We start from the raw sequence: 16,499 nt of genomic DNA on the forward strand, positions 1-16,499 counted from the left end.
TCCACAGTCCATTGGGTTTCTGAGCTCCCTAAGCTTTCCTTACTTCAGAAGTGTCAATGTCAACATTTCGTCGCCAAAACTTCATTAATTCCTCACGGTGTCCTCTCAACAATGTTCCTAATCTCTGCTGAGAGTATTCTCATGTTAGAGACATCGGACCATGGCCCTGCATATCAATTCAGAGGCATTGAACTTGAACTTTGGTATCTTGGAGCCAGGATGGCTTTCTTTAGTCATTTAGCAGACGCTCTTATCCAAAGCGACTTACAGTAGTGAGTGCATACATTTTCATACTTGTCCTCCATGGGAATCTACTGTAACCCACAATCCTGGCGTTGCAAACACCATGCTACCAACTGAGCCATTAACATGACTCTCGCAGATCCATTAACTTAAAGGTTAACGTCCAAAATTGTAGTTTTATTATGCAAATGGTAGATGTCATTGGCATTTTAACTTTTGATTGCAGCCATAATGTGTTTAATACTGTAGAGCTGTGGGAAACATTCATTTTTATATATAAGAACAGGCCAAGATTAGCAAGAGGAGTATGCTGCTTCGCTATTACATTGTTGAATTTCCAACGCAGGCTTGCTATTGTTTCCAAATAGCCTCCATATGATTTCCATTTAAACCAAAATGCTGCCTGTACATGACTGAATGACTGCAGTGTTTTTCATTATCACAAGCAATGGTTGTTCCAACGTATTACCTTGCAAAGCCAGCCCAAGGTTAGCCAGCTAGCTGAGCACTATGCTCTGGGAGGCAGCTGGCAGCTAATGTTAATGCCAACGGACACATTGAGAGCAAGATGCAAAAATAAAAACCACCAGAAGAAAAAATTATAATTTAAACCCATGAGAATGTTACCCATATGAACTGGTATCATAAAGTTAGTAGACCATTTTTCAACAGACACCTAAAACTTACCTAGCTACAGTGATGGAAAAAGTACCCAATTGTCATACTTGAGTAAAAGTAAAGATACCTTAATAGAAAATTACTAAAGTAAAAGTGAGTCACCCAGTAAAATACTACTTGAGTGTCACGCCCTGAGCTGAGAGAGACGTTTTTCTCTGTTTGGTTAGGTCAGGGTGTGACATGGGGTGGGCATTCTATGTGTGATATTTCTATGTTGTTTTTTCCTTTGATTGGACTAGTATGGTTTCCAATCAGAGGCAGCTGTCTATCGTTGTCTCTGATTGGGAATCATACGTAGGCAGCCCTTTTCCCCTCTTTCTGTGTGGGATCTTGTTTTTGTACAGCTCAGTTAGCCTGCAGAACGTGACATTCGTTTTCCGTTGTTTAATGTTTTAGTGGTCTGAGTGTTAAAATAAAAATATCATGAGCACTTATCACGCTGCACCTTGGTCTACTCCTTTTGACGATCGTCACATTGAGTAAATGTCTAAAAGTATTTGGTTTTAAATATACTTAAGTACAGTGGTGGAAAAAATGTATTGTCATACTTGAGTTAAAGTAAATGCTATACATCAACATTTTCTTGTTTTGTTACTGCCAGACAAGGGCACACTCCCAACACTCAGACATCATTTACAAATCCAGTATGTGTTTAGTGAGCCCCACCTATTGATAGGTGGTGAATTATTCCATATTGCTGTCCTGCCTGCGCATTCCAAATGTAACGAGTACTTTTGGGTGTCAGGAAAAATTTACATATTTCTTTAGGAATGTAGTGGAGTAAAAGTTGTAATAAATATAAATAGTAAGGTAAAGTACAGATACCCCAAACAACTACTTAAGTAAAAATACTTTGAAGTACTACTTAAGTACTTTACACCACTGACTAGCTAGCATACTGTATTTCCCACCAAAATTAGATTGCAGTCCTACCTTGGTAACGGTTAAATTAATCCATAAGAAAGTTTGTCCTGGCATTCTTCCTACAAAAATGTATTATTTAGAAAGTGGCTGTGCTACACACTAGATAGGGTTCAGCCACGCATTCGACTGCGTTCCAAAAATTTCCCAAAACCAGTTTGTTTTAATATTTATGTGATCCTATAGACTGTTTGGCGGAATGCTACATTATGACACTTAGTTTTGAGAAGAAAATAGCAACACACCTTTTTGCCAGGCCTTCATTGTAAATAAGAATTTGTTCTTAATTGACTCGCCTGGATAAATAAAGGTTAAATATATTTAACTTTAAAGGTCCAGTGCAGTCAGTGAAAAACTAGATTTTCCTGGGTTTTATATATAAAGCAGATAAAAAATGTATAGCGGGCCTCTTGGAGAAAGACCCTTTATATTCTAATCCAACAGTACCAAGTGTTCTGTAAATACCAGCCGGAGAGGAAGACAACATCAGCGGTTACAGAATTACATAGTGTCATGGACATTATCAGTGTGCCCTCGGCCCAGTTTGACGTCAAACTTTAACCATAACTTTCAACACTGGCAGACATTTGATACTGGGAGTTAAGTCAAAAAGGTAGGAATATAAGTGCCTTGCAAAAGTAATCATCCCCCTTGGCGTTTCTCCTATTTTGTTGCATTACAACCTGTAATTTAAATAGATTTATATTTGGATTTCATATAATGGACATACACAAAATAGTCCGAATTGGTAAGTGAAACGAAAAAAATACCTTGTTTCAAATAAAAAAATAAATAAACGGAAAAGTGGTGTGTGCGTATGTATTCACCCCCTTTGCTATGAAGCCCCTAAATAAGATCTGGTGCAACCAATTACCTTCAGAAGTCACAAAATTTGTTAAATAAAGTCCACCTGTGGGCAAGCTAAATGTCACATGATCAGTCACATGATCTCAGTATATATACATCGGTTCTGAAAGGCCCCAGTCTACAACACCACTAAGCAAGGGGCACCACCAAGCAAACAGCACCATGAAGACCAAGGAGCTCTCCAAACAGGTCAGGGACAAAGTTGTGGAGAAGTACAGATCAGGGTTGGGTTATAAAAAATAACCAAAACTTTGAACATCCCACGGAGCACCATTAAATCCATTATTTAAAAAAATGGAAAGAACATGGCACCACAACAAACCTACCAAGAGAGGGCCGCCCACCAAAACTCACGGACCAGGCAAGGAGGGAATTAATCAGAGAGGCAACAAAGAGACCAAAGATAACCCTGAAGGAGCTGCAAAGCTCCACAGCAGAGATTGGGGTCTGCCGCAAATCCAACACCTCTCATCACCCCGAGAACACCATCCCCACAGGGAAGCATGGTGGTGGCAGCATCATGCTGTGGGGATGTTTATCATCAGCAGGGACTGGGAAACTGGTCAGAATTGAATGAATGATGGATGGCTCTAAATACAGGGGAATACTTGAGGGAAACCTGTTTCAGTCTTCCAGAGATTTGAGACTGGGACAGAGGTTCACCTTCCAGACAGGACAATGACCCTAAGCATACTGCTAAAGCAACACTTCAGTGGTTTAAGGGGAAACATTTAAATGTCTTGGAATGGCCTAGTCAAAGCCCAGACTTCAATCAAATTGAGGATCTGTGGTATGACTTAAAATTGCTGTACACCAGCAGAACCCATCCAACTTGAAGGAGCTGGAGCAGTTTTGCCTTGAAGAATGGGCAAAAATCCCAGTGGCAAGATGTGCCAAGCTTATAGAGCCATACAGTGAGGGAAAAAAGTATTTGGTCTGCTGATTTTGTACATTTGCCCACTGACAAAGAAATGATCAGTCTATAATTTTAATGGTAGGTTTATTTGAACAGAGAGATACAGAATAACAACAACAAAAAATCCAGACAAACGCATGGCAAAAATGTTATAATTTGATTTGCATTTTAATGAGGGAAATAAGTATTTGACCCCCTCTCAATCAGAAAGATTTCTGGCTCCCAGGTGTCTTTTATACAGGTAACAAACTGAGATTAGGAGCACACTCTTAAAGGGAGTGCTCCTAATCTCAGTTTGTTACCTGTATAAAAGACACCTGTCCACAGAAGCAAGCAATCAATCAATCAGATTCCAAACTCTCCACCATGGCCAAGACCAGAGAGCTCTCCAAGGATGTCAGGGACAAGATTGTAGACCTACACAAGGCTGGAATGGACTACAAGACCATCGCCAAGCAGCTTGGTGAGAAGGTGACAACAGTCGGTGCGATTATTCGCAAATAGAAGAAACACAAAAGAACTGTCAATCTCCCTCGGCCTGGGGCTCCATGCAAGATCTCACCTCGTGGAGTTGCAATGATCATGAGAACGGTGAGGAATCAGCCCAGAACTACACGGGAGGATATTGTCAATGATCTCAAGGCAGCTGGGACCATAGTCACCAAGAAAACAATTGGTAACACACTACGCCGTGAAGGACTGAAATCCTGCAGCGCCCGCAAGGTCCCCCTGCTCAAGAAAGCACATATACATGCCCGTCTGAAGTTTGCCAATGAACATCTGAATGATTCAGAGGACAACTGGGTGAAAGTGTTGTGGTCAGATGAGACCAAAATGGAGCTCTTTGGCATCAACTCAACTCGCCGTGTTTGGAGGAGGAGGAGGAATGCTGCCTATGACCCCAAGAACACCATCCCCACCGTCAAACATGGAGGTGGAAACATTATGCTTTGGGGGTGTTTTTCTGCTAAGGGGACAGGACAACTTCACCGCATCAAAGGGACGATGGACGGGGCCATGTACCGTCAAATCTTGGGTGAGAACCTCCTTCCCTCAGCCAGGGCATTGAAAATGGTTTGTGGATGGGTATTCCAGCATGACAATGACCCAAAACACACGGCCAAGGCAACAAAGGAGTGGCTCAAGAAGAAGCACATTAAGGTCCTGGAGTGGCCTAGCCAGTCTCCAGATCTTAATCCCATAGAAAATCTGTGGAGGGAGTGAAGGTTCGAGTTGCCAAACGTCAGCCTCGAAACATTAATGACTTAATGAAGATCTGCAAAGAGGAGTGGGACAAAATCCCTCCTGAGATGTGTGCAAACCTGGTGGCCAACTACAAGAAACGTCTGACCTCTGTGATTGCCAACAAGGGTTTTGCCACCAAGTACTAAGTCATGTTTTACAGAGCGGTCAAATACCTATTTCCCTCATTAAAATGCAAATCAGTTTATAACATTTTTGACATGCGCTTTTCTGGATTTTTTTGTTGTTATTCTGACTCTCACTGTTAAAATAAACCTACCATTAAAATTATAGACTGATCATTTATTTGTCAGTGGGCAAATGTACAAAATCAGCAGGGATCAAATACTTTTTTCCCTCATTGTAGGTGGTAGTGGTGGAGTAGGGGCCTGAGGGCACACAGTGTGTTGTAAAATCAATGAATGCATTGTAATATTTTTAAAATTGTATAAACTGACTAATTTTGCTGGACCCCAGGAAGAGCAGTTGCTGCCTTGGCAGCAGCTAATGGGGACCCATAATAAATACAAATACACAGTCCAGCTAAATTCTTGCTTGAGAAATTGCTAAGAAGCTATTTTTGTTTGTTTTTGACCATTTGAATTGAAAACGATCAAGGTACTTAATTGTTACCCAGAAATAATTTGATATTGAGATGAAAACGCCTGCATTGGATCTTTAAGTCAAATTGTCACATGCCTTCAGAAAGTATTCATATCCCATTGACCCTATTCCACATTTTGTTGTGTTACAGCCTGAATTCAAAATGTATTTAATTATTTTTTCCCCCTCACCCAACTACACACAATACCCCATAATGACAAAATGAAAACATGTTTTTAGAATTTTTTTTTTTAAATGTATTGAAAATGAAATGCAGAAATCTCATTTACATAAGTATTCACACCCCTGAGTCATGTTAGAATCACCTTTGGCAGCGATTACAGCTGTAAGTATTTCTGGGTAAGTCTTTAAGAGCTTCATGGATTTTACAATATTTGCACATTATTCTATATAAAAAATCTTCAAGCTCTGTCAAGTTGGTTCTCTGTCAAGCTCTGTCAAGTTGGTTCTCTGTCAAGCTCTTGTCATTGCTAGAAAGCCCTTTTCAAGTCTTGCCTTAGCTTTTCAAGCTGATTTAAGTCAAAACTGTAACTAGGCCACTCAAGAACATTCAATGTCTTCTTGGTAAGGAACTCCAGTGTATATTTGGCATTGTGTTTTAGGTTCTTGTCCTGCTGAAAGGTGAATTTGTCACAGTGTCTAGTGGAAAGCAGATAACCAGGTTTTCCTCCCTAGTCCTTGCCGATGACAAGCATACCCATAACATGATGCAGCCACCACCATGTTTGAAAATATTCAGAGTAATACTCAGTGATGTGTTGGATTTGCCCCAAACATTTATTTGCCAAAATCTTTGCAGTTTTACTTTACTGCCTTATTTCAAACAGGATGCATGTTTTGAAATATTTTTCTTCTGTACAGGCTTCCTTCTTTTCACTCTGTCATTTAGGTTAGTATTGTGGAGTAACCACAATGATGTTGATCCATCCTCAGAGTTTAATGGCTGTGACAGGATAAAACTAACTGTTTGGCTCCATGGTGAAATCCCTGAGCGGTTTCCTTCCTCTCTAGCAACTGAGTTAGGAAGGATGCCTGTATCTTTGTAGTGACTGGGTGTATTGATACACCATCCAAAGTTTAATTAATAACTTCACTATGCTCAAAGGGATATTATTTTTACCCATCTACCAATATGTGCCCTACTTTGCGAGGCATTGGAAAACCTCCTGGTCTTTGTGGTTGAATCTGTGTTTGAAATTCACTGCTCGACTGAGGAACCTTGCAGATAATTGTATGTGTATGGTATAGAGATGAGGTTCGTCATTTAAATAATCATGATAAACATGATTATTGCACACTGAGTCCATGCAACTTATTATGTGACATGTTAAGCACATTTTTACTCCTTAACTTATTTAGGCTTGCCATAACAAAGGGGATGTATACTTATTGACTCAAGACATGTCAGCTTTTAATTTTGTATTAATTTGTAAAAAAGACATTCCACTTTGACATTATGGGGTATTGTGTGTAGGCCAGTGACACAATCTCAAGTTAATCCATTTTAAATTCAGGCTGTAACATAGCAAAATGTGGGAAAAGTCCAGTGGTGTGAATACTTTGAGGGCACTGTACATGCTCAGGTGCACTTGAATGATGTTTAAAACTCTTTGTACCTATATTTTACATGTCTTAATAATAACTGAGGTACTGTGTCTGATGTTTTGAGAAGTGTATTTCTTTAAAGTTGAACGTAACCCTACACAAACCAAGCCAAAACAGATGTGTGACTAAAACAAAAATAATTTCAAACCTTGCTTACATTTGTATACAATCACATGTTTCTCTCTATTATGCGTGGGAATACTTGGGTATAGATTTCTTAAATTAAAATCACTTGGAGCCGATTTGCTGTTTTTGTCTGTTTTGTCCAACAATTTATAGCCAATCGTGCAAGCTCTGTTACAACATACATAGGTTGTTACTGCATAAGTGGTATACACTCACAGACATCTAAGTCTGGTCTCATAGACGTAACATAATAGATGTAAATCCGGGACACAAAATGTTCTATGATAAAGTAAGTTACATAAGAAGGATGGTTACTTAAGGCAAAAATAAACATAGGTTGGTTGGTCGGGGTGGATGGGTCTGCATATAATGCAAACGTCTAGCAACCCAAAGGTTGCGAGTTCTAATCTCATCACGGACAACTTTAGCATTTTAGCAACTTTTCAACTACTTACTATTTTTATCTACTTTGCAACTATTTAGCATGTTAGCCAACCCTTCCCCTAACCTTATCCCTTTTAGCTAACCCTAACCCCTAGCCTAGCTAATGTTAGCCACCTAGCTAGCTTTAATTAACTAATTTACGGTTTTCCAATTCGTAACACATTTTTAGATGTGCAAATTCCGAACATATCATACGAAATGGGTGATAGACGTCCTCAAATTAATACACACCATACCAAACGTAACATATCATACTAAACGGAGTGTCTTGGATTTACATACAGAATAATACGAAATGCTCCGAGACCAGGTTGGACATCCCACTATTCAGTATTCTATAGGCTAATGGCTGCCTACACATGGGCCATTTAAAGCCATTCACGGTGATCTGCAGTAATTGCATATGGGAGAATTGATTGAGCATTGTGTGTGTTTGCTTAATTGCCACTTCCCCATTGTGATAAATGAATTAGCAGCATATTAGTGGTAGACTGCCCAGTAATACAGCCCTCAATAAAGAGCAGAGCAGGTTTTCAAATGAAAACATTGAATGTTCTGTCTCTCTGATTAATAATGCATGTGTATTACTATTTATTTGACAAAAGAAGCAGCTGTATTATAGTTATGACAGCGTAATACATTTAATTTTACAACCCGAGAATGAGGACCCAAATAATGTGCCATTGTGTGCTGCTGCGGTAGAGTAAATTCATTTTATAATACATTTTATTTTATACGCCTATTTTTTATTTTGTGCATTGTATGCCAATTTGTTGATAAGTTATTGATTATGCACTGTCCATTTATAGTCCACACAGTAACAATGGCCACTGCTTCTCAGGGAGTCCTGGGATACCGCAGCATTGATGAGAATAGAATAGTTCTCTATTCTATCTATGCTGACGGTTTCTTCTTGTTGTGTGCAGCTGGCTGTGAGAGGGGCACCCCCAAGGTAAGCCCCATGAGGAGTCATAGAAGATGCACCCGGTGTGGGCCGCTCTGCTGCTCTTAGCCATGTGTGCAGGGCGCATATCCACCAATCCATTCACCTTGAGACTGGGTAAGTAATGCACCAAACTATCCTCCTGCCTGTGCAATTGCAGTGCACTATCATGCCAACATTCCTCTTAAGGATTTGTCATTGTTTGAATGTAGAAAATACTAAAATCGGTGAGAGCTATTTTTGCTTATACCACAGCTTGGTTGAATACTCAACATTGCTTTAAATTAGACATTTGCATACATTGGAAATCATCCTATTTGGAGATGTGAGAACTGGCTTAATTTAATTTAATACTAGTCTACTGCTTACTGTGCTGTATTAACTAATATAGTTTGATGGTGACAAAGGACTTGGCACCTTCGGTTACAATGTGGCTTGTGTTGCTTTTCTATTAGCAATCTCAACTTGAGCTCCTGTCACTTCCTTGCACGCTCTAGTGACTGAATGCATTTGTGAAGCAGAAAATTGCTTTCTATCTTAAAAGAAACAACAGAAAAAAACAGGGAATTGTCTGACCCTGCATAACTTGTTTATTTAACAGCAACATTCACTATGACAAGCTTCTCATACAGGTCAACATTTCACTGAACGGTATATGAACGATAACTAAAAGTTTGTCTGTGTATCCCTCTCTCCTTGCCATCCAAGCATTGGCTTACCTTATGAAGTGAATTCTTTTTTCAAAGAATTTAGCATTATTGGAGAGCAGTAAAGCCGTCATTGCATTTCTGTTAGGTTGCACTACTTTTGAACTCCCTCACACGACAGAGTGTTATTTCATATTCAGTACATGACATTTGGGGAAAGAGAGAAAACCCATGACATTTAACATAATAAACTTTTTATCACAGACAACTGCAGTCTGTCTCTCTCCTTTGTTCTAGCTCTGCCTCTAGAGAAAATGCATAATGGGGGACATTTTACATGAGCAAACAGCAGTGAGCAAAATAACCAATATTTCACATAGGCGGGAAGGGATTAATATCCATTGTGAGTTCCAAATACTGCAACTCACAAATGCATTGTATGTATTGCATGCATCGTTTAGTGATTAAATAACCACCTCATTTTAATGCACATTGTTGTTGAAAGTTTTGATTTAGTCATGCTGCATATTGTTATAATTTTGACAGTATATTTTGCACAGATCTGTGCTATTTTGCCTGTCAAATACAGCCTGTGCCATAGAAATATAGCAATAAAAATGTCTACTCACTGATCATGTTTGGGAGAAATTCACCCCAAAAAGATGTTCATCAACAAAATAAAAAACCGCTCATTGCAAAGGATTTTCCCAAATATGTTAATTATATCAACCTATAGGTCCTCACAATCAACACAAATGGGAGAATACTATTGCAGTTCAACTGTAATGTTTGGCATGATAGTGGCCATAGGAGTTGGCTATACAGCAGAAACTGATCTGGCACCAGGCTATGGCATTGATGGCATAGTTAGGGTTTAAAAAGCTGGTAACCTGGTTGGAGGATTCCTTATTCCCTCCTGATTCCAGGAATATTCCAACCGGAATTTCTGGAAAACAGGGAATTTGGGGAAAGTTACCAAAACTTTGCAACCCTAGGCATAGTCCTCAAAATGGCAGAACCGTAACACACCCTGTGTCTTGTAGCTGCTGTTCTGGATGACCCGATGGAGTGCAGTCGTGGTGAGCGCCTGGCTATCACCCTGGCCAAAGAGGGCATCAACCGTGTTAGTAACCTCTCTGTGATGGGCAAAGTGGAGGTGGACATTTTTGAACTCCTGAGGGACAGCGAGTACGAGACAGGGGACACCAGTAAGTCAGGATAATGGTATACAGTGCTAAAAACTGAAGTATTTTCTATGTGTCAGAACACTTGGAGGGCAGTGATGAGAGAAAATTCAGAGAGGCTCAAGACAGAGGCAAAACTGGTGTTTATTAAAAGTAAAAGATTTTAATACAAAGGTTTCAACTGTAACTGGAACCAAGTTCCCTCAGGGCATAGGCTAATGAACTTGATATTTGTTGCTTACTTCATACGTTTTTACTAAACAGTACGTTCTAAATAGTATGTAGTATGATTAGTACAGTATGTAGTTTTAGTAAGTAGACTAGACAGATTTAGGATACGGCCAAAGTCTTACAGCTAGAAACAAATCCCCTTGTCCTATGTATCATTTACACAACAAGCTCTAACAGTCTCATGTCAGAATTAGATGTTCATCCATGTTTCCCAAACAAATTTCAAAGTTGTTCCAAACGTCAAATTTCAAAGTGTTTATGGTTAAGTTTAGGCATTAACTCTGAATGGTTAAGGTAAGGTTTGGGATAGGCTTAAAACAAAAAAAATCTAAAAAACAACTTTCTATTGGTGAATTCAAACATTCAACCTTTGACACGATGTTTACACCCATCCTCCATCCCCGTCCAAAATGCCTTAGCAAAACCGAAATCTACTTGAAGGTAACAGCGTTCACTGTTGCCCTTAGTGGCCGGTTTCCATGTCATCTCCAAACATCCTCAGACATGGATGGACATTGAATACTGACTTGTATCACGGGTGACCTGGCTGCATTTCCAATGCTTGCTCTAGTCTAGTGGATGTAAAGTCTTTTTCTATTTATCTGAAGCCTAGAGAGAATATATTGGTTTCGTCCCAAATGGCACCCTACTCCTGATATTATACTATTTATGCACTATATGGGGAATGGGGTGCCATTTGGGATGCAGCCCTTTAGTTGACCGGCAGGAAGGAAATGACAAATGCATTTCCCCAGTTCCAATAAAGGCCCAGGCCAGTTTGGCCTCTCCACGGCTGGTTGGCTGTGGAAATGGATACCTCTGAAACAGGATTAGAAATGGACTGCTGACTAATTGTCTGAATCCCAAACAGCACCCTATTCCCTATATAGTGCACTACTTTTGACCAGAGCCCTATTGGCCCTGGTTGGGACACAGCCATTGCGGGAAATGTCAAGCGATTTTTAAAAAGTGGAATTCTCCTTTTTAATACTTGATTAAGACAGTAGTGAAGTAGACGGGGAGACAGAACGGAAGACAGTAGGAAGGGTGGACAGTGGACACAGGGATTGAACCCTGGTCTCTGGTGGGGATATTATATATACTTACACACACACATACACAGTGCTGCTTGAAAGTATGTGAACCCCTTGTGCAATTAAAGATTTTCTTTTACCATGAAATCTTAATTTTATCAGAACCAGTCTTTTTGCTCTGACATGACAGGTTAATATTTACCAATAGCATATGTTGGTGCAGAGGAAATCATGTGTGTAGTAGAAAAACAAAATAAAAAAGGAATTAGTGCAGGTGCCAAAATAAGTGAACCCCAAGTTGTATTGGTTAAATCAAGTAGAATCAGGTGGGTAAACAATTGGGTACCAAATTAACCCATCAAAGGAGAGATCATTAGGAAAGAGTTTGGGCGGGGCATTTACCTGGATGGTGTTACCTATCCAGGTAAATGCAAAGCACACCATGCCGAAAGGAAGGGAAAGGAGAGCTCAGAGGACATCAGGACGAGGGTAGTGAGAGCACATCAGTCTGGGGAAGGATATAAAATCATCTCAAAAAGATTTGAGCTCCATCAGTCCACTGTGAGGCAAGTAATTTACAAATGGAGAGCATTTAACATGACATCAACTCGGCCTAGAAGTGGACACCCTTCCAAAATATCCCCAAGAGCCAAAGAACAATAATACATCAGGTAAAAGCCAACCATAACATCTAGAGATTTGCAGACCTCCCTTGCTGCATCTCAAGTAACTGTGCATGCTTCAACAATAAGAAGAACACTGAATTGAAATGCCATTCATGGGAGGGTTGCTAGGAAGAAGCCTCTGCTGTCAAAAAAGAAACAAACTGCCAGAGACCACCTGGACAAACCTGAAGGTTTCTGGAAGTCCGTTCTCTGGACCGATCAGTCCAAAATTGACCTTTTTGGTCACAATCAACACTGCTATGTTCCCCGAAAACTCAACACTGCCTACCACCAAAATAACCTTATCCCAACAGTCAAGCATGGTGGTGGGAATGTCAAGATCTGGGGCTCCTTTTCCTCCCCTGGAGGAAACTCCACATCATTAAGGGAACCATGAATTCTGAGGTAAACCAGGAGATTCTTGAACAGAACGTAAGGCCATCAGTCAAGGAGCTAAAGCTGGGCCGAAAATGGGTCTTCCAACAAGACAACGACCCAAAGAATTCATGCAAATCTACCGAAGAATGACTCAGGAGAAAGAAGATTTGTGTTTTGGCCAAGTCAAAGTCCTGACCTAAATCCAATCGAGATGCTGTGGCAGAACCTGAAGCAGGCATTTCATGCCAGACACCCCTCAAACCTCACTCAATTGGCATTCTGTAAGGAGGAGTGGGCACAAATCCCTCAACACAGATGTCAGAGACTGATTACTGGCTATAGGAGGCGTTTACTCCAAGTTGTCGCTGCTAATGGAGGTGCCACAAGTTATTGACTGAAGGGGTTCACATATTTTTGCACGCATCAAATCTGAGTTTGCTTATTTAACAAAAGTGGTTTATTTAACAATGAAAATATAATTTACTTGAAATGTCTTTATTAAGAATTGGGGTTTAGATAAGGATTTTATGTTTATTTTATAGTAAAATAATGACCAGCCCTGTAGGGTTCACATACTGTGTATATATACAGTGCTGCTTGAAAGTATGTGTACCACTAGACCATTATAAATGGGAAAATTTGTAAACAGGGTATTGATTCATCATTGTCCAATTTACACTACACATTCAATTATGGAAGCTATACAGTGCGTTCGGAAAGTATTCCACATTTTGTTACGTTACAGCCTTATTCTAAAATGGATTTAATTATTTTCTCCCTGAATCTTCACACAATACCCCATAACGATCAAGCGATGTAAATGTATTAAAAATAAAGAGAAAATAACATACCTTATTTACATAAGTATTCAGACCCATTGCTAGGAGACTCAAAATTGAGCTCAGGTGCATCCTGTTTCCATTGATCATCCTTGATTGTTTCTACAACTTGATTGGAGTCCACCTGTGGTAAATTCAATTGATTGGACATGATTTGGAAAGGCATGCACCTGTCTATTTAAGGTTCCACCATTGACAGGGCATGTCAGAGCAAAAATCAAGCCATGGTCTAAGACAGGATTGTGTCGAGGCACAGAAGGACATAACATTTCCGCAGCATTTACGGTCCCCAAGAGCACAGTGGCCTCCATCGTTCTTAAATGGAAGAAGTTTGGAACCTTCAAGACTCTTCTTAGAGCTGGCTGCCCAGCCAAGCTGCGCAATCGGGAGGGGGGGCTTGGTCAGTGAGGTGACCAAGAACGCGACGGTCACACAGACAGAGCTCCAGAGTTCCTCTGTGGAGATGGGAGAACCTTCCAGAAGTACAACCATCTCTGCAGCACTCCACCAATCAGGCCTTTATGGTAGAGTGGCCCGACGGAAGCCACTCCTCAGTAAAAGGCACATGACAGCCCGCTTGGAGTTTGACAAAAGGCACCTAAAAGGACTCTGACCATGAGAAACAAGATTCTCTGGTCTGATGAAACCAAGACTCTTTGGCCTGACTGGGAGACTAGTCAGGATCGAACAGACAAAGTACAGAGAGATCCTTGATGAAAACCTGCTCCAGAACGCTCAGGACCTCAGACTGGGGCGAAGGTTCACCTTCCAACAGGACAACAACCCTAAGCACACAGTCAAGACAACTCAGGAGTGGCTTTGGGTCAAGTCTCTGAATGTCCTCGAGTGGCCCAACCAGAGCCCGTACTTGAACCTGAGCTAACATCTCTGGAGAGACCTGAACATAGCTGTGTTGCGACGCTCCCCATCCAACCTGACAGAGCTTGTGAAGATCTGCAGAGAAGAATGGGAGAAACTCCCCAAAAACAGGTGTCCCAAGCTTGTAGCGTCATACCCAAGAAGACTCTAGGCTGTAATCGCTACCAAAGGTGCTTCAACAAAGTACTGAGTAAAGGGTCTGAATACTTATGTAAATGGGATATTCCCGTAAATTTGCAACAAAAATCTAAAAAACTGTTTTTGCTTTGTCATTATGGAGTATTGTGTGTAGATTGAGGGGGGAAAAAATATGTAATAGATTTTAGAATAAGGCTGTTATGTAACAAAATGTAGAAAATTCAATGGGTCTGAAAACTTTCAAACGCACTGTATGATTCCATAGACCACAGGCTCTGCACAGGGTTACACAATTCTGGCGCCCTTTGATACGCCTCTCAAACCAAGACACGCTTGTAAGCCTGATAAAAAAAAAATAGTGTTTATTCCGGGAAATTATTATTTTTTTTGCATAAGGGTGGGGATGTAGTGTTGTGATATCCCTCCATAATGGGCCCATGTAGGTGACACTACAGTATGTCTAGGCTGTGGTTGGAGTCTTTCTATTTAGTCTTCAATGAAAACCAATGGTAGATCCTCCTTCACAATGTTTGCCTCAGCAGCTCTGGGTGCTAGAAAGCTCACCACACACAGTTCAGAGTATTAGCCAGTCATCCTCACTATGAGCCCTCTGCCTCAGCAATGCATTCCTCTACTGCATCTCCCATTCCTCTCAAGCATTAGGAAACTCCTCAATTGAAGGTTTCAAAAGATCAGGAACCAGCAGCCAGGTGAAATGAAAAAAGCTGGTACAGTGTCCAGACGCATCATTCAAACAAAAACAATTAGGTAGCTGGCTAGCCAAGCCAAAAAGAATTGACCTGCCAGTCTGTGGGTCAAAACTACCAGAAACATGCAATAAAACAAAATGTACATATTTACTTGTATATTGTAAAAGTAAACAATACTTTCAAATTCTGCTTTTATATTGTATTAAATTGCATTGTACTCTGTATCATTATGCAACCAGTGTGTAATTCAATGCCATTGTAAATTCTATGTTAACACTCATTTGGTTCCCTCTGTTTTCTCCTCTCCCTCCCAACAGTGTGCCAGATTATCTCTAAGGGAGTATTGGCGGTCCTGGGACCCTCTGCTAGCCCAGCTTCCGACACCATCATCAGTAATATCTGTGGAGAGAAAGAGGTGTGTGTGTGACCAATACACTTCTGTGAACATAGGTATCGGTCTGTGTATTACGTTCCCCAGCAAGAAAACCAAATAATGTCGCTCAAACAGAAGGTGGAACTAACAAAGAGTTACTGACCACAACCAAAATGGTGGGGGTTTTAGGAAGGGTTCTGAAAGACACTCATGGGTGTGTCCACTGAAAGGTCACTAGCAACAACTGGGACCTAAAAGACAGCCACCATGAGCGCCCACTAAATTTGTCCAAAATTAAAACCCACACCAAACTTAGATAGGAAGCAAATCAAAAAGTACAACAAAACAAATACAGGGAAGATCAGATAAGCACTCAAAAAGGGAGTACCAACTAAAAAGGTGTTAACTCTCCACATCTCTCAAGACAACTGAAGCACTGAGCAAGCCACTCATACATATCACCTGGGCCAGCACAGGTGAAACACTTTCCCACTAACGAGATGATAAACCAGCACAGGTGTAACACATACTGACTAACGAGGTGACGCCAATCGGTGCAGCCTACATGCTAATGTCCAACCTCAAAATAAAAATGGAAAAACCAAAGCCTGTAATACATTCTCCCTTAAAACCTGTTGGGGCTACAGGTTAGCAATGAACCCCGAGTCGGGATTGCTAACAAGGCTGGAAATTCAAAACATCAAAAATCTAATAATTTCAATTTCTCAAACAATCAACTATTTAACACAATTTAAAAGATAAACATCTCCTTAATCTAACCACATTGTTCAATTTTCAAAGAGGCTTTACGG

The 16,499-nt window shown here is 40.5% G+C and overlaps 1 protein-coding gene across 1 annotated transcript in view; it reads left to right on the top strand.

Annotated features, from left to right (window-relative positions):
- Nucleotides 1-8,598: 8,598 nt before the first annotated feature.
- The window catches only part of LOC106603743 (glutamate receptor ionotropic, kainate 4), a 75,280-nt gene continuing 67,379 nt past the window's right edge, over nucleotides 8,599-16,499 (top strand). The window contains exons 1-3 of the mRNA XM_014197795.3: nucleotides 8,599-8,726; nucleotides 10,300-10,464; nucleotides 15,632-15,729. Of these exons, the coding sequence (XP_014053270.2) occupies nucleotides 8,645-8,726; nucleotides 10,300-10,464; nucleotides 15,632-15,729 (345 nt within the window). The 5' untranslated portion in view covers nucleotides 8,599-8,644. The remainder of the gene's footprint in view (nucleotides 8,727-10,299; nucleotides 10,465-15,631; nucleotides 15,730-16,499) is intronic.

The sequence above is a fragment of the Salmo salar genome, chromosome 04 (assembly GCF_965601325.2).
Source record: "Salmo salar chromosome 04, fSalSal1, whole genome shotgun sequence".
Lineage (NCBI taxonomy): Eukaryota > Metazoa > Chordata > Actinopteri > Salmoniformes > Salmonidae > Salmo > Salmo salar.